We start from the raw sequence: 19,975 nt of genomic DNA, 5'->3' as shown, positions 1-19,975 counted from the left end.
GTTTAGAATAGATGACATGGTACTTCAGTATAACCCGTCTGCATTTCTGCTCACGAAATGATTGTGACAAAATGGAGTCTGGCCAACAATGGCCACCAAGACTAGTGATCGCATTCTATATTTGTAAGTGGTTCTAATTTCACTACTACAAGGGGTTGCGCACTTGTTAAAAAATCCCTTCATGGTTTTGCAAGGCGACACTCGTCTTTTTCCCAATTACTGCAGCTCAAAGGACTGTGTGCCAGTACACTTCACGGCTCCCCAGAACCCTGCAAATCATTTAAGGTCTTTAGGTTGTTATTAAAAAAGGTACCCAGCTGCTTTAACCCTGAAAAAAAAAAATCTTTTTTTCTTTACAAGTCTTATGTCCTTGAACTGTTCTTCTTCATGACCACGGGAAAGTGCAAATCGCTCGAGCAGCTGGAGCATTTAAGGAGCCTTGTGTTTGAGGCTGCACTTCTGTAGCGTTGTTTTATGGATCGTTGAGTTACAGTAGACTACTTAGCTTTTAATAAACCTGCTCCACTGTGGGTTCTTTGACATGTTCCACCGTGTTGAATGGCTCAGTAGAAAGCTTTCAAGTACCAATTATGAAAAATCAAAGAAATTCTACAGTAAAAATGTGCAATATGCTGTCAGTACAAAATAGCCACCTCAAAGGTATACGCCTTTAAATTCTTAGATTTGATGGCCTTAGTTAGACCAAAACATTATTTGCTGGAATATATTCAATGTAAAATGAAAAATGAAAAGCCTCTGACATAATGATAGATAATCTATCCTAAAAGCTCCAGCTTCAATTAGTCAGTCACTTTAGTTTTCTCCAGATGGTGACCAGTTATCACCATCCTGCTTTTACTAACCAGTCACCAGAGATTACTGAAGGTTACTGAAGTCACTGTATCTGGTATGATTGCTCACATGAAAGTTGTTATTATGCTGTAAAATGACAAAGGTTGCTATGGGGCTTTTAAAGTCACGGTTTTCAAGAAGAGTCCGGCATTTGTTGCAAAGAAAGATCTTTGCTTCATGCTTGACATGGATGCGCCACTGTAAGGTTAAATTCAACCGGCATAATTTGAGCATCAATTCCCCCTTTTGTGAAGGCAGGTTCATGAGTAAAAACTACTGATTATTCACATAGGGAAAATATGTGAGGACATTTCTAACACTTTCCAACAGTTTGAGAGTGTTGCTTTCACTGCTACAGAAACGTTTTCATCCTAAAGTGTCATGCCACACTTTTCCTTTCCATATATTACTGGTAAACAAACAAGAGATCCTAATGAAGTATTCCATTCATTTTTAATGCATCTGTAAATATCAACGTGTCTTTTTCCTATTTGTTCTCTCTGTCAGTTGCAGCCAAGACTGGGCAAAAGCTTCCCCTTGCCTTTATAGATGAGTAAACTGCAAAACACCTCACCATTGAATTTGTGGTAAACTTGCTGCGGCGTAGTTACTTTTGGTGAAAGCGAATCATGAATTAAATATGCTTCTCTTCAACATCCACCCGCGTTGAGAACTTAAAAGAGAGAAATCTGATTTGCAGAAGGCTTACAGTGCAGAATGCAAGTGCACCTATGACTATCAAGGACTGCATTTTTCAGCCGTATAAATAATGTCTCCTAAAGATTTTTTTAGTTCTTCTCCTGTGGAACGGGTACACAGTTTGACACTGGGCTCCAATAATGCAGCACTAGTGCTGTCATATTTATTTGTTTTGAATGCTTCTGTGAGTTTCACACAGAATATTGTTTCCACAAACAGTAAATGTAGCAGAAATAACTGTGCTATAATTGCAGACTAATATGCGGAATCATTTTTAGAGCATTTAAAGTGCCAAAAATTTTAAATGACTCCGTAGAAGGACGTCCAAATCGTTGCATTTGTAAAGCAATTTAAATGCCATGAATTCTTTTGTGGATGCTGCGCAACAACCAGTAAACATGCAGATAAAAAGCCTGCGAGAACACTGCTTAACTTCATAGTTCATGACATTTATGAAACAGTCTCGCTGGCAGGTGAAGCACAATTTTATGCAGACAAACCTGAACTAAATCTGTTTGATTTGACAATATACGTCAGCCGACTTTAGTGCTGTAATTTGTGCAATTATACAAAATGATAAGGCCTGTCATCCCAATTGTTCCCTATTGTCTGCTCTTAACGGACCACTGTGTCACTCCAGTCCAGACATTACGAGTGGCTATGATTGCTTGCTTGTTTCCAATTGATTTGTCAAGAGGAAGCCATTCACATTTGCTCTGGTTGAGCAGAAAGGGAAAAAAAAAAAACCTGTCTTTGCACAATGGTGCCATTTGAAATACGCTGGCACGATGGATGTTTATTGGAAAGTTAAGCTCTGCATAAACAAAGGCTGGCGGTATTTCAGATCTGCAGCCAACCAGAACATTGAACTGTTGTCTGTCATTTGATTTTTCTTTTTTTTTTATCTTCCTTGGCTTTCACATCATACTCTGGATTAGTTTAGTGTTATGTAAATTAGGAAAGAATAAAATGAAAAGGCAAAGAGCCACACCACACTGATCCATGTCTCAAAAAGCAGAGCATGGCCACAACATGACTCTAAATAAGTTTGGGAAAATAAAAATTGAAGGAAGTCATAGAATCTTTAATAGTCAAATAACAGATTATAACTGATTAGGTTTGATTCCTGTGACTTTAAAAAGTAGTGGCTGGATTTGGCTGTAAAACCAGCAGTGTTTTTTCTCCCCTCACAGACACTGTATTTGTTTCTCAGGAAACCAAACCGCTCCCTTATTACTCCTACCTCACTGAAAATTGGGACCTTGCTTTGCCCTGTCTCTCTAATTTCTTTTTACAAGGGCAGTACTTTTGTTCCAAAGCACTGGCCGCGCTCTGCTGCACTGTGCTCCCAACGCAGGATCGACGGCACGCTCCAGAGCCCGTTATCACTTTCACTATCAGGTGAGCGGAGTGTGTGTATGTGTGTGTGCAGCTTCCTGCCAAGTGCATGTTCTCGCTGTGAATTCAATTTGTGGCGATGCTCTCAGTCTGTGGGAGTGTCGCTGCATAACATGTCCTTTTCCTAGACACTCAAGGCCTCGGCTCGGCCAACTTTGTTGAATCAGCTCAGGAGAGTGTATGTGTGTGTGTGTGTGTGGGAGGAGGGAGGGGAGACTGGAGATCCTGAATGCATTATGACAACTTTTTGCTGAATTTGTGGAGGCTAAGCAAGCGTGGGCTATTATATATACACCGAAGCTGAACATAAGTAAGCTGTATCATGTCTAGGATCACCATAGGAGGGTTAGAGTGTCTCAAAATTCAGATGTGGACGTCATCAGCTTGAACAAGTTTGGCCATCACTTTTACTTTCTCAAACTGTCTCCCAGTTTTACTGTGAAAATCTAGTGTTTCTATAGCGACTGAAGCTGAAACAATCCAAGAGAACACCGAAACCACCAGGCCACAAATTACACATCTATAACCTATTTTGGCCTCCAAAGATATACAGTGTAGTTTTACATGATTGTAAGTACAGTATGATTTGCTGATGTCCTCCTGAATTATTCTTTGAAAGTTTTTGGATTGAGACTTCAGAGATTTTGTGCCACACACACACACACACACACACATACACAGGCAAACACACACACAAACACACACAGACGTACATACCAGGTTCTCCATTGCGTCCTCTTCTTCCTCGCTTTCCCGGAGGTCCTGCAAAAAAGAAGAATTTAATACATCAGTACATAAGTCAGTAATTTGATTGTCTTTTTGTTTGTATAAGTTTCATATTTTTCAAGTATTCTCACAGTCAAACCGCCCTACAGCAGGATGAGGAGACACTGAAAAATATTGCCTTTGGACTACAAATACATCCAAATCTCAAGGTTCATTAAGGATTTAGACTCTATTTATACTTAAGCTGAGGTGGAAAAAGGAAACACACACTGTCTTGCCACAAAAGTGCGCTTCATGCTGACATCCCTGTTTTTCTTTTTCAGCACGGATGCCCTGGTTTTTAATTTGTTTATCTAGACACTGTTTTCCTGCTTGCCATTTCCCTGTCAACACTATCAATCTGCTAACACTCAGCTGGAGGAGTAAAACAATTACACGCATTGTCAGGTTTTACCCATTGAAGGCCTGACAGGGTCGTATTGTGCGCAGGTAGTTTTCAGTTTGGAAAATGGGAGCATCTCCCCCAAAATGACCTCCTCCTCCCAGTAGTACATGCAGTCTTTTCCAGGCAGCTGGAAACTCATTTTTTTAGGAAATTTTGTTTGCTCTCTGCCCAAAAGAATTGTGTGCATTTACAGTTTAGTCAAAGCGTAAAGCTTTGACTTTTCGACTAGCTGGAAATTTAACATTGAGCTCTTATTGTTATACAGCAGTACATGGGAACTCTCCATATTTGAGGAGGACTTGTCAACTTGCAATGGAATGGATAATATCTAGGAAGGAAAATTGCTTTTTCTAATCAACATTAAAAGAGCTGTCAGGATCAACATGATTGGACATGGAAGTCAATGTTTCACATTGACTTCTATGTCTGTTCCAGATCCAATTCCAGATAACAACAATACTGTGAAGAGTTATTATGCAAATCATTTTTTAAAACCTTTGTGACCCCCAGACCGCCAAAGAAGAGCATTCTGTTGTTATGTTAGAGGCTCAAGAAAATTACAGTAACATAACGAGGTTGATGAAAGTTTCTGAAAAAACAACACAGCTCAACTTTAATTGCCTGGGTGTCAAAAGTTGTTCCAAGTCACGACTTTGTGACACTGCTTTTTGTCAGCTTAAAAAACAGGACTTAAAATACAGAACTACTGTAATTACTCATATAAATAACCCAATCTGACCTCCAACCCCAAGCCTGTACTGCTCTTTTTGTTTCAGCATGTCATCTAATCAACTTTCTGTATTTCCAGCCTTCCTGTACTCCAGGGCCTCTGTAAGAAATAAGACTAACATAGTAAAGAATAAAATAAGAACAATGCTTTTTATGTAGTGTTTGGCTGATTTAAGACACTTCACATGTGTTACTGGAGTGCAAAACGAAGGATTATGTTGCACAACTCTTTTGTATGATGCTTAGTCCTCAATTTGATCCCACTGTTTGGCTCCACTTCAGCCTCCAACTCTGCACATTTTGGACTTTTTCCAGGATAATGTCAGGCACTGCCAGTGAAGGGTCCAGCACAGTTTAAAGTACGTAACCACAGGTGGAGTTTGACTCTCACTTTAGGATGGTTCACATCAACCTCGGCTTCTCCATAGGTTTGTTTTTTAAAGTTTTAAAAGAAACAGAAGGGGGTTTACTGCGCTTCATTATTACTCACTTTGAAATGACACTTGACACCTCTGTGAAGAATATTTTGTGCAACGATACGACATCCTCCTGATTTCAGTGGTATATTTTTGACAGCTGCTGAGAAAACACTCCCCACATGGGAGATGGTGATCCAGACAAAATAACCTACAATATTTTCAGATATCATCATGATTCACAATATTCATCACAATATTTTTCATTCGGATTATAGTATGTAAGGAGAGCTCCCTATACAACCCAACTGTACCAGCAACACTAAAAACTCTGTGGAAAATATGCCAACAAAAATGCTATAACATTTCAGTTTATGAAACTAAAGTGAAAGAATAACTTAACAAAGTCCATCAGGATCAGTCAAAACATTTTTTCGGATAATTCTTTAACCAATAAAGCCAAAAAATAAAGTAACCAAGTATTGCAAGGGTCATAAATGACATGAATAGGACTCTAACTGGGTTTTGAAGTACTGAGAGATCTTAAGCTGTCTGTCATGGCAAAACATCATTCTTGCTCACAAACACTGCCTGGCCTGCTATTTTCTCACAGCCTCCCAAGTACAGTCATGGAACAGTGGCTTCAGAAAAAATGTGGCAAAGAATTTCATGATGAGGGTCAGCAGCTATGAACAATCTGTTGAAACCTTCTCAACCTTTTCAACAGCTTTTGAGTCTGAAAGTGAAATAAATCAAAGCGAACTTGATGTTCATTCAAGTGTTTGGTCAGACAGTTTTTGGTCAGACATAACAAAATGGACCCTGTGGTGTTGTGTATTGTGTTTTTACATTGTGTTATTTGGTGGCTTTGGTGGTATTTTGGAAAGTAAGCAACAGAAAGCCACTATACAATGCAAGACCAGAGAGAAAATGCATCAATCCAAGTGCTGTTTGAATTTCTTTTTCTTTGTGGATGGCAATGTTGATCGGTTGGTCCACCACTTTGGTTCAGATTTAATGATCTGAACAACTGGATGGACTGTCATGAATCTTTGTACAGACATTGATGGTCCCCAGAGCATGAATCCACAAGGTTTACATTTGTGGTTTCAAGTGAAACTGGATGGAATATCTTGAAATTTTGTACTGAAATCCATCTACTCCTTGGATGAATAACATTGGTGATCCCTCAATTCCTCATCTAGGGTCATCAACAGGTCAAACTTTTAATTTGTACAAAACTTTCTAAATACCTGCAACACTGACATTCCCATCAGCCTCAACACACAATACTACTGAGCATTGTAAATATAACCTGCTATACATCAGCAGGTTAGCATTAACAATCAATGCTTGCTTGCACTCAGCTCAAAGCACTGAACCAACTGAACTTGTTTAAAAGCAATATGTGGTAACTCAAATGTAAGTATATTAAAAAACACACATGGTAATTATTACCTGTATCTGTAACAATGACCAATAAATGATTGTTATATTGCCCTCGGCAGCCGAGGTCATTCCATTTTCAGAGTAGTTACTTCTCTTTAAAATCATCACAATAAAGTTGAGTGATCAAATCAAACTCTTAAACATCATCACTGTATCTGTACTTATGATGGTAATCTGTTGTGATGTGAACGGCACCAAGTTAGCTGTAAGAGCAGCATGAAACCATCAGCATGATACTTTCAAGTCTCAAAATTTATTCATTTTCTGCTTTTTCTGAAGCAGTCAAACACGAGATTTTTTACAATCCCACACAATGTTTTTGTCCAAAATATTGATAGTAGTAGTCATTTTAATGCCATTTGGCAGAAAAGAATCCTGTGTAATTGGCAGTATGGGAAAACATGCTGTTTTTAAGCCATGGCTGTGTTGTTTTTGAATACTTTTGCTCATGTTGTTCATTGCAACATTATTTCAAAGTTATGCATTGCTTGACATAATAAACTTCATGTTTATACTTCATGCATTTGAGACAAATTTGCATTTTACCACTACCTATCATCCATAAAATACTGATTGGTCTTGAACAGCTAACAGAACTGCACCTCTGCTCTATTTCTCTTTTTCCTCCAAATCAATTAGTTTTGAGTGAACCAGCCCCGGCCTGAATCATTTACAATAACAGCATTGTTTCAGAGCTTGATATACATAATCAGACCACTCAATTCTTCTTTCACAAAGTAATACAGCTATTCCTCAGAATAAAAGTTGCCAAAAATAGCAAACTGGGTACCAGCTCCAACCTCCAAAGTAAATCAGGTTTGAAGAGAATTGGCTTCAGACTTCTCAGAAACCCAACTGCACCTTTCTAGGGAGAGTGACTAATTTGAGATATTTCCTGCTAGGGAGATTTATAAATCATACAGCTTGACCACTGATAAAATGTTATCAGTTGAAAAGTAAAGAGCGTATTTTGTTTCTCAGAAATACACTTGTTGCATCCTTTTTATGCCAATGAAATCAAATAATCAGAACAAGAAGACAGCATACTGTAAGTACTTTGTAATACTGTAAAATCAAGGTGTATATTAAGTCGCATAATGTTAGTGTGTTCATTACAGCAAAAAAATATCAAAATCACACATTTTGAATTCAAGAGGCTGCAGCCATGCAACAAACACCTGCTTGATTGAGATCAACATGCCAAATGTCCAAGTCCGCCAATCCGTGCCAAACGGATTTCAGGTTTGATACGTTACACATTTTCCACAGTTAATTTTAAAACTGTTTTCTCTTGATGTCATGCTAAATTGTAAACAATCAGCCTATTTCATGGATACTAGCATCTCCACATGGCGGCCTTACTGTTTATATATGAGTCATAAAAACACAATGACCAGAATGAATTTGCCGTTGGAAGTATTATTCCGCTGTGAAATTTCTCCCAATGTTTTCAGGGATTGACATAAAATGGTTTTGCTGTTGTTCAGTTACGGTAAATCTTAAAGGGTAGAAGGTGGCCTGAAGGCCAAAACTGGTTCTTAAAATGTTCTCCAGCCATTTTGGAGAATACCCTAATGAACAATTCACTTTTGTACACTGTTGCATAAATACTTTTCTTTCAGAATGTCAATAATTTTGTCCTGATTGTCAAGTTTCATTATAATGTAATAGTAATGGGCATTTCACTATCGAAAAATCATTCTCTAAATATCTGTGTTCAATTTCACCACTGTCTGCCAATATCAGAAATGAATGATCGGTTGTGCAACATCCACAGTAAACAGGGCCATCTCAAGGTGGCTCCCAACAAGGTCTAGAACATAAGTTTGGTTTGACTGAAATGTTTAGAATATTTCTCAAACAAATGATGATCAACGACTTTACAGGCATTCCAAGGATTTAGGAAGATTTAGTGAAAACAGATTTAATATAGTCCATTTAATCCCACAACATGGATGGATGAGTTTATTAAACCTGGCAACACTTGGGTAACCAGGTCAACGGAGCTAAAGCTGCACAAAAGCTGCAGAAAAGCTGGCTTTCTACTGTACAATCATTTGTTACTTTACTAGTACATTTTTGTGGAAACATCTGGCAACGACAACAACATTTTTGATCCAAGATCCTTATTACTATGCATGACAATGAATAAATCAATACATAAAATGCTAATTCATGGAACACTGGGTCCAGTGTCCAAGGGAAAAAATGTAAATTGAACCACAATTTTACAATCGGTCTCATCCGTGAATGTCACTGCTCTCTTCCTCTTCAAGCGGATGTATTGTATCGTTGTCAAAATATGAATTGCAAAATCCAACAACTTACACAGTGAGCCATGCCAATACAGCTATGGAATACGTGCACTTAGAGAAAATATACTCCTCATAAAATGTCAAGTTTTACTCTTCAAGAGGCTTTAAAAACTTTAAAATCTGACAGTTGTCAAGATTCCCATTAGCACAACATTTCATCAATTTACCCAATACTTGTAGCTAATTATTTGAAGTATTCATCTGTTTATGCTTAGGTCTCTATTTCATCCATTTATCATTAATTTTTAGCCAACTCTTTTCAATTCCAACAACACGTTATGTTGAGGTGTTACAGTCGACCCAAATCGTAAATTTTTATCTTTTCAAATTAGTTAAGCTGCTCCACAACTTTTCCACATTACCTCAAGCAACTGCAGATGTACCCCCTGGGGTACAAGTACCTTTGGTTAGAAAACACTGCAGTAGTTTATTATCCTCTATATGCACTACAGAAGTTGTGTGCTCTTGATTTAGCTCATTAAGAACATGTACCGTTTATTGAACTATCAGTGTCCTGAGATTGTCTCCATTACAAACACCTAATCCATAGTCAACAGATAACAGTATGACGAGATGAAGATCTGGACTATGTCTCTACCAGCTTCTTAAGGTCATCCGTCATGGGTATTGTTGAGAGAAATAGGAAAGTCCCCTTGAACTTGTGACCCACCAACCTGGCTCCGGAAAGGAAGCCCTTGTAGTACTTTGACAGACCTTCTTAACTACTACTAATCCCTTAACTTCCTCAAACCCTTTCAATTTAAGAGAGATGTAGAGACAGAAAGCAGAACAAAGAGTTCATTCTCAAATAACAAGTTTTCAGTTCTGTGAAGACTCCAAGACCTTAAATGCTGGAACTCAAATTACCATATCGCTCCTTGAATGAAGGACTCTGCTGGTCTACAATTAGTTCACTTGACCCTATTGAGCTGTATGTCGTCTATTTATGTGCTGTGAGAAAAACACACACACAATCTATATAATGGCTATTACAACTTTAAAAGAGGTCAACCGAAGGTTTCTTACAAAAGCACCGAAAAACTGCTCAAACACGTGTAACATGAACTTTACTTTAAGTAGGGTTTTTTTCCCAAATGCAAACATGAGATATGTATGTATATGTTTGCAATTCACTTAAAGTCAGCTTCACATTGTGTCAATGCAAGTTCAACCCCTGGAAATTAGAGGTAAGTTTCCACATTCCTGCAATCTGATACAAGGAGCAGACTACAGCATGGTTAGCATGTAATGTTTCATAGAGCAACCCTATTATCAACCTTGTTTAACGGCAGCGGTTCTTTAACAACCTTCAAATAGGATCCATGCTGTTCGGATTATTTTTCTTGCAAGCCAAAAATAAATTGTGGATTGTCATACCAACTTTTATAATAGTTTGTTAACCTGTTTAAAGAGTACTAAGCTACTAGCCTACAGTGTTAAATCAAATCATACTTTAGAGAGTTTCTGGCAGCATAATATAAACACCAAATTCTGCAGAAGAATTTGGGGGCATATTTAATTTTCCCAAGACCCACATTTGAATCCCAACTTGACCTAGAAAAACAATGTACTAAAGGATAGTTCACATTATTCCCTGATTCTGTGACATATATCTTCATTATCATTATTTCCAACTGCACTTCACCCCAATGCCACCATATCCTGAATAAATATCATGATTATAGCCATTTCCTAAATAATCTTCCACAATTACATTTAATCTTTTGCCCAGAAAAGAGACCATTGTGTCTGATTTGTACATTTACTCATTGTACTCTTTTGGTGCACTTATTTTGTCACCACATAATCTTGTATTCCCAATATCACTTACACACACAGTGCACACACTCAGTTTAAATGTTGATTTTTGTGAACACAATGTAACAGGGCTCTCACAAATTCCACCATTTTCTTAAAGAACATCTTTGTATTTCCCTGTAATAAACTCATTGTTATATGTAGATTGACATATGTTTACATTGCTACTCAAGAGAGTATGATTAGTTAGCTGGAAATTTACAGTTTGATTTATACAACAGTCGTAAAGCAAGGAATCTCGCTGATTAGGAGCTAAATTAGATCTAACTAACAGTCGCAAAGGGTAATGAACAGTGACGCCTGATACACAAACTAATGAAACTCAGTTCTACAGGACATCACGAGTTCCGATATACTCCATGCCAGTGTTGTTTTCATTACATTAAAGTTAAAACGAATTCACTGTACCAACTGGACACTTGTTAATGTCACATAGCCTCAAGACATCAAACAACAGGAATCTGAAACTAATCACATGGAACAGCATTCATTACAATGCAGACAGCAGCAACTGATTGTATGCTCAGCAGTGGTCAGAGGATGTTATCAACTTGAAATGGATTCATTTCTCCACCCATCCCTGATGAATATGGCAATTTTGTGCCTGTGTGTGAGTGTGTTGGTTGGGCCCTGCACTGTGTTTGTCCAGATGCCAGTTGTCAGTTCATTAAACCACGAGTCAATCCATTAGGATGCGAGGAATTTGTCTGCCGCTGCAGGCTCCATTAACACTGCGTCAAGCAGATTGAAACTGGTATTAAAAATGCATCTTTCTCTCCCCGCACCACAACAGTAAAATAGACTTGCCCAGTGTTTCACTAATTGCTGACAAAGTAACAGTTTTTGCACTTAAGAGCCTCTGCATTGATTGAATACTTACAGTGCTGCAGTAGTGTTTTACACCTAAACAAAGACACACATTCACTTAGAAAACATAGTTCATTTCAGGGACTGAAACTCATTACAGAACAAGCAGCTTCTTCTCCAGTTCTTTGTCAAACACACGCACACACTCACTTATAAAAGACAAATGACATGAATACAACTATGGCTGGCAGTAAAGCATGGATCATCTACGCTTTTGCTCTGGTTCAGTGTCAAGGCTGGAACGCTCCTGAGGAGGAAGCAGGGCCTTTGAGAGAGCCTTTTCATCACCTTCAGAGATCAATGTGTTTTCCTCTGGCAACAGGCTGAGTGCTGGGATACTTGAGACCCACCCCATGCGCTACACACTGCAATTATCCTCCCCACAGTACTGACTGCGGTTGTGATGGAAGTAGAACACACTCCCTGATGAGAGGAGGTCAGTAATAAGCCAATCGATTGGCCAAGTCCCATCACTTTATGCTGTGAGTTAAATTGGCACAGGCGGCCATTCTGATGGCTCTATCAGAAAGCTTTTCTGTAGGCTGAGGACATTCCTGGGAACATAACCTACGGTTGCATGCAAGGGAGTGTTACGTTTGTTTAACGTTATAATCTTGACGCGAAATCTGAGAAGAATCCAACAATTTTATGTCTTGAGAATGAAAAAGGGAAACACTAGGATGAGCCCAGCTTGGCTTGGCCAGACTGAAGTGTAATCCACAGTGGAAATTAATGGTTTCTTTTGAGTGTTAACCAAGTTATATCTTGGCATAGTTTCCCTGCATGCACAGCGGCTTAGGAACCCACCAGATAAATAAAACCTAATTTAATTGTCATGACAAAGTGTCCATCTGAAACCAGAAGTCTAGTCACCTTGCACTGAACTATATCATCTTCCACCTGTGCTCCAAGTGAACCGCTAGGTGTTGGAAGCATGTCAATAGAGAGTGTGAAACAGAAACATCAGCAAACCGAGTTTCGAGACTAATGGTCTCAAAATAGGTGTGATGTGTGGAATCTGAACAGCACAAGCATTAACCACTCAGGAAAGTCCAACACCAAGGCCAAGAGTTAATTAATCCACTCAGCATATGCACGCAGAGGGGAAAGCAACCTCAGCCTAACCAAGCAAACATTGATTAGCTACAGTCAGTGACTGATTTAAGCTTCTGACCCAAGTATGCTTGTACTCAATCAATATCCTTAATTAGACTTTGAAATACTCCGATGCGGAGCTGAGCAAATAAACCTAGAGCATACTAAATATAGTAGTTAATACAAGATAAGCTCATTTGATCTTTTAGGTTGGTAGAATCCTGATATATCCTTTGAAAAGTGACTCGCTGGCATCCCAAGGAAGACTGAAGAAATTGAGGACACATGGACGCGTGGCAAAATGACTCCTTCCTGGGGAACAGCCAGTAGATGCTTTTGAAGCCTACGAAGGGTGTGTTTGGTGGATATTGTACCAAGAATACTGATGAAGGCATGCGTAGTATCATAGATCCGCGTGTGTGTGCCTTCTTCTGTGTATGCACTCGAGTGCTTGAGTTGCTGAAATAGTTGCAAGAGCATTTTTGGTCACTGGAAGAAATTGTCAACCAGGATGCCAGAAGGCAAATGGGACATACAGTGCATGATTAGCATCAAATGATCCCTCTCTTGTTCAAGTTCAAATAAAATACTTTATCTGTGTTTAAGACTTCTGCGGCTATTGCATGTCACATTGAAATCATGTGTAACCCTATACCTGCTGTTAATGGATGACATGACTGCTGGCTGACCTTATCATCACCAGGGATGTGAGAGCCAGTGTGTGCAGTGTGCGTATGTGTCTGTGGATGGATTTAGAGGTGCGGTGCTGTGTAACGTGGACCACTACAGGGCCCCAAACTGCTCAAGGACAGTCATCGACGTTCCTCGACCAAGATGAAGCTGCTGGAGAAAAGCCAACAAAACTAAAGTCAAAAATGTTATTACACTCTTCAGCTATTTTAATAGACTGACATACACTGTAGTACTCTCTGCCTGAATAACTATCCACTAATACAACTGCTGCACCCAAAGAAACAAAATCTTTGCATTATATCTGGTGCTTCTTAGGTTTAGGCAGAACAAATGTCACATATTTTCACATACTGTCATGACATTTCTTTTTCTTTAACTTTGAGTATTTCACTGGTTACATGCTATAAATTGATATATTTCCCCCATAATATGTAATTGTGCAGCATAATCTATGTTTATATGTTTGTGTTGCAACGATTTCCCCTCACTGTAATCCACAGTATTCCATTTAATCAATAAAAATCTGTAGTTAAAATGGTCAGTTCTCCCAAATTAAACATTTAGATTTCACTCTCACTCCGGTGGTAACTAGCCATGCAGACAGTTGTGGTTTTATTTTCCTTCACCCCAACACAATTACAGTAAATGGAGTTTATTTTCAGGTGGTCAAAGCAGCAGATTATGTATCTGGTCAAAATTAGTTCCAATGAAAACCGTACCCAGGGTTTTTGGAAAGACAGTTTGCTATTGAATTTTTAAAAGCCAACAAGCTGACAACCTATTTTCTTAATAGGCTGCCAAAGTTCGAACAATCCTGGTTATTTTAGCTGAAAGATATCGGTCTGTGCTGTTATTATCTCAGCTTTCTCACTAGTTTAAAGTGTGCTCGGCTCAGATGGAAAAGATGACATCATGACAACATATGTCAACAATGCCTCCACATTTTTGCCATTTAGTTTGAACCTCCTAATTGTAAGCATGAAATGTATGCATGTAGCATCCATGGCATGCATTGTACTTTATAGATAGAAAATAATGATTTCATACCTGTAAAACACAAAATGAAGTAGATATATGAGTATCCAAGTCCCCATTTCCTGTCAACTACTGCTGAGTGTCTGTTATGCAGGGATAGATCAGTGAATGAGTGATCGAGGAAGTGATTTCAAATCTGATCTGACCACACCCACTCTTTATAAAGCTGAGTTTTTAAATGTTTTACAAATGTTATTTAACTTACTTTATCATAATTATTTACAGTTCCTGAGAAATATTTCAAACCGAGTTTTAAAATGTCAATCTTTATGCTGTGACACGGGGTTAGGGTTAGAACAAAATTCCATATCAGGGTGGAGACAGAACTAGACGAACATATTTCATAACCTAGACAGAAAAGCAAAATATGATCTGCATGACCAGATATCATTCAAGATAAGCAAGAAAATATGTTGTTTTCATTTTATTTGGTCAAACTGACCTTTAATCTAAGCTAATACTGTATGACGTTACACATTGGTCAGCTAACCTGTAATTTCACTGAGGTTTCCATCCTCTTTCATCTGCTCTCTAAGCTAGTGAGTGCAATATTGTTTTTTCTATCTACTCTGCTATACTTTATCCCTGTAGCTCCCAAGGGCTTCACTTTCACTATCTTTCAACTTATCAGCCCGCCTTGGTGGTCCGAGGCTTGTGTTTACTTGAGCATTGCATGACCCATGTTGGATTATTCCTGCAACAGCTTGAGCACGCAAGCGTGACGGGTACAGGCTCTTATGTCATAGATACCCTATCTTGTCAACAGCAAAGGAAAATGTATGATAGAGAGGCTGTGATGAGGAGGAGGTGGGTGGCGGGTGTGGAAGAGAAGCTGGGAGGGAGATCGTTTAGTAGAATAGAGGGATGAAAGATTTAAGAGCAAAAATGGAAAGTCTAGCAGAGTGTTTTTGAGTCCGCTGTGTGATGTTGTTGAATTCACTGTTCATATAAAACTCCTCAGTCAGGGAAGATGTTACGGTTGTTACTTTCCAGCAGAGTGCATTGGACATTAAATGACAGCTAAGGGATCTTTTATCATTTCAGATGAAAAAATGAGAAAGACTGATGGAATTAAAATCTGAAACTACAGTTTCATCAAAATGAAAATGCTCGACTGGGCTCTCAAAACTGGCCGCGCTAAAGACGACTGCCAATTTAGCCCTCTGCTGGGCACAGATTGTGAAAAAACACAATCCAATTCTTTCCATTCAGCACTCCGGTAAATCACAGAATAAGGGTGCAGTATGTCAAATCAGCTGTGGTATTATCTGTAAGTTCAGACTCAAGCATGCAGGGAGGCCTCATCTCAACAGACCTGTGGGTGCTGACAGACTGAGATGGAAGGTTGATGCTCCAGTAGGACAGGTAGGTGTACAGTTACCAGAAGCAGCATCTGGATATCAAAACAACTAATCATCGGCCTCTTACAAACCTAAAAAAACATGCACAGTTGGTGAAAGTGCTGGCAGGATAAATGGGCATACTCCTGTGTCTGTTCACCACAGACACATACATATCTAAAATGCATCAGACATTCTGTAACGGCATCACGATCATCATCACGGATCCCAGAAGGAGACTGACCCAGCAGGATTTCATGGCTTCCCTGAATGCCCTAAATAAACTAAAAAAAACAGCGTTGATGAGCTCTGTGAGAATGTTGAATGCTTTGACTGTCTATCGGCCCTTCGTGAGTCCTGAGTGGAAACGAAAATAAAGTGTCATCGTCGGGCTGTCAGCCCTAGACACACTGAGAGTCAGCCAGCTCTGAATTTCTTTTCCCAACCCAGGGAACACCTCTGCAAGGCTGTCAGGGATGTGCATCTCTCTTCCCATTTCCAGAAGACATCCCCAAGACAATGAAATCCAAATTAAACACCCTTATTAGAAATTATTACAGACCACAAAATATGTTAATCTTGCCACCATGGACTTGCAAAAACAATAAAGACATCAAGAACATAAAACATGCTGCAAGAGTACCGTTCTGAGTGGAAATGAATGAGGAGAAAGCCAAAATTCCCTGCAATTGCACAAGGCTCCCGTTTTTCTAACCTCAGTCAATCTTTCCTTCTTTCCTTTAAAAAAACCCCAAACCACTGCACCTTCAGTTGCTTTTGTGAGCCATTAATTCCTCTTAATGAGGGCAATTTTTTTTTTTCACAAAGCAATCACAGTTCCGAGCAGGACCTTCCTCCGGAGCTGAGTCATGGCCGACAACAACAAGCGTTGTGTACACCTTGTTCATTTTTACTGCAGTACACGGTGTAAAAGCAGTTTTCCTACATTCAGTCAGGGCCTTATAAACAGGTATAAAAGTTAATTCACTCTTCGTACCTTGTTTCAGAGCAAATATTTATGCAGCTAATTGTTACACGGAAATTACACAAACCCCTCCGCACATTACTGCTCAAGTTACAACTATGAAAGTCTCCCTCTTTTTTTTCTCTTGGGGCAAATGTTGTTATTAAAAGGAATAGCTCTACATGTAGAGGAATATGCATGTTGGTTTTCTTGCTGAGAGTTAGAACAGCTGTGACACCCTCGTGGTTCACCTGGTAGAGTGCATGCTCCATATATCGAGGCTGAGTCCTTACAGGTTCTTTCCTGTCTGTCTTAATCTGTCGTATCTAATAAAAGCCAAAATATCCAAAATAATAAAAGCAGCACAGTCTGGAGCCTGTTAGCTTAGCTTAGCATTGGAAATAGTGGGAAACAGCCAGCCAGCTACATCTTGGCCATGGTGCAGTGACTTCCTGGAGTCTGTACTGGTTGCCTGTCAGAGAGTCAGTGCACCAGGCCCAAAAAATGTTGGATATCAGCACATAGTCTCCACGCAACCACATGGTGTTGTTGTTGTATGGATTAAACCAGTGATTCTCAACTGGTGGGTCCCGTTCTCAGTGGGTCGCGGGCCTTTGCCTGGGAAAAAAATGTTAAGAACAAAATCCTGTGCTTTTATTTTGAAGTGGATTTTTTATGCCGCGGAGTGCCGTCTTGCCGTATTCACAATCGCCACAGTAGGTGGCGATAAAGCCTTGTAATGTTAATAGACACCCACCAAACTGCACCATCTTTTCATTAAATAAATTTGAGAAGTTGAAAATTTTCCTCAATTTGGGTCACGGCTTGTCCTTTAGGGGTGATGGTGGGTCCCGAAGCCAGACCGGTTGAGAACCACTGGATTAAACAAACAAGAAATGAATTAGGGAGAGGTAGGTGCTGTTAGGCAGCCTTTGGAGAGAGACAGGCTAGTTTTGTTCTCCCTGCTTAATGTTAACCCAAGCTAATCACCTGCTGGCTGTAGCTTCATATTAAAAATAAATTCTAAAAAGTTCTAATCCTGTCTGTCTTGTGTTAATTGAAAAGTTATTTCTTGTTATGTCAAATATGTCTAAAACCTCAGGAGCATACCTTAGTCAAACGTGATTTCGGACAACAAGCAAACCCCGCCTAATGTTTAAACAATTCTGAGCCGCTGTACCGTTTTGAGGATTTGATTTAAATCCTTCTCATAACTAAATCCCACACGCATATTCAGTTTCAGTAAACATGTCACATTATGGAGCTAAAGATGGCGAAACTGCTGCTTCACTGTGAGTTTGACAAATACAATATGGAAGTCATATCAATGTTTTATCTGAGCCTCAACAAAAAAGGGAATACATGTTAGTAAAACCAGCGGCAAAGACTGAACCACGGCGTCCGCTGCTTTCATGCTCCGAGGAACATCAAACGCAGGGCGCATGCCACCATGCAAATGTAATCAAAACATTTTGAAAGCTTACCATATTATGAGGGAAAGCATTAGCGTAATTGCATTGACCAAAATATTTGGTACTAAATAATATTGTTAGATATCAAAGTGATGGCATCATGTGTGTAAAAAAATGCAAATCATATGTGACACCCTGAGGGCTGGAGGATTTTTTCTGGGATTAAAGAAATGCCAGACACAGTAACACAATGCCACATGAGAAATAACTGGAGGAGATCTTTCACGATCCCTTGATTCTCCACAGAAAAAACAACAAAGAGTGTTTTGAAAGCGTTCAGGCAAAGTACCTCTGCATCATGTTTCCTGCCTGTGTGTCAGTCAAACTGACCAAGTCAAAGGTCGAAGAAAAAGAAGGAGTGGGGCTCATCCTCTTGGGACAACTTGTAATCCTGACCTGTAGTTTCAGGTGGTTGGAGGACCACGGTAAAGCTGGTGGTGGGGCCCGGCTCATCAGTACACATTGTTCTTATTACTGGTTTGATCCTGAAGGGTTTTAGCAAAGAAGCCGCAAATACCACTGTGCTAACAACTGGCCAACTCCACGGTTTTGAGCAATGGCATTGGCTGCCTTGGAATAAACATTCTCCACATTTTTATATATTACGTACATTTACAGTCACATATTATTTATATAAACAGTTTTTATAAATATTTAAGTAAGCGTTCTATGAATATTTTACAGGCCTTTTGGAAAAAAAAGTGATGAAATGCAGGTTTGTGACCAGAAGGCTGTCAGTTTAAATCCCCAGATTGTCTGTGAAAATACCATGTGTGTGGAGAAAGTAAATGAGTAACATTCACCCCTCCGTCTCTAACAAATTTCAAAGTTCCCCTGAGCAAAGCACTTAACCCCCGACTGCTCCTGTGGAGCTTCTCAAGTGCCTGATAAAGGACTGTGGTTTTACTGGGCAGCTCACAGGTGAGGCCTCAAAGCAGACTGTTGTTGATAAAGAGTCGGTGCACTCAGTCGATTTAAATAAGAAGCCAACGTGAGCAGCTAGGTAGCTTAGCTTTGCATACAGACAGGGTACCAAAATCCACTAGAAGTTTTTTTTTTTCTCCCTTGCTGTGGAGTTTTTGCATTGCTTGTGTACAGTTTGTGTACAGATTTGTTTGTGTGGGCACTTTATCTGTTTCCTCATGTTCATCATGCTAAGCCTAGCTAATTAACTGCTGGCTGTAGCCCTTTATTTTAAAGATTGACAGATATCAGGGTGGTATCGATTTCCTTATCTAACTCTGGGCAAGAAAGTAACTATTTCCTTTTCCGAGTATAAATATGTATAAATGTATCCAAAAGTAAACTTTAAAAAGGTAAAATACACACATTTAATTATGTTTTTTAATCATCCCATTAATTTCTAAAAAACATGAAATATGGTAAATAAAACAGCAAAGTCAGCAAAGGTTTATTAAAAGTGGCTGCTCATGTCAAATTGTGTGTGATGGAAGCATTTGTGACATGTTTTGGTTTCTTTTTTGCTAAACTAAGCAATCCGACTGCTGGCTGCAGCTGAATATGTACAGGACAAATATGAAAAAAAAAACAACTCATCAACTTTGCACAGCAAGAACACAAACAAGCATATTCCTCAAAATATCAAACTATTTTCTTAAGCAACTAATTGCATGAATTAGAAACATGCTGCACATCTTGATG

At 39.1% G+C, this 19,975-nt stretch overlaps 1 protein-coding gene across 6 annotated transcripts in view; it reads right to left on the bottom strand.

Moving 5' to 3' along the window:
• The window catches only part of col25a1 (collagen type XXV alpha 1 chain), a 143,333-nt gene that overhangs the window by 60,473 nt on the left and 62,885 nt on the right, over positions 1-19,975 (bottom strand). For all 6 annotated transcript variants that reach the window (XM_019279436.2, XM_027277892.1, XM_027277894.1 and 3 more), the window contains exon 3: positions 3,667-3,711. In XM_019279436.2, coding sequence (XP_019134981.1) covers positions 3,667-3,711 — 45 coding nt within the window. The remainder of the gene's footprint in view (positions 1-3,666; positions 3,712-19,975) is intronic.

The sequence above is a fragment of the Larimichthys crocea genome, chromosome III (genome assembly GCF_000972845.2).
Source record: "Larimichthys crocea isolate SSNF chromosome III, L_crocea_2.0, whole genome shotgun sequence".
Lineage (NCBI taxonomy): Eukaryota > Metazoa > Chordata > Actinopteri > Sciaenidae > Larimichthys > Larimichthys crocea.
The sequence above is the reverse complement of the archived record's forward strand: the minus strand, read 5'-3'. Positions and strand labels throughout refer to the sequence as shown.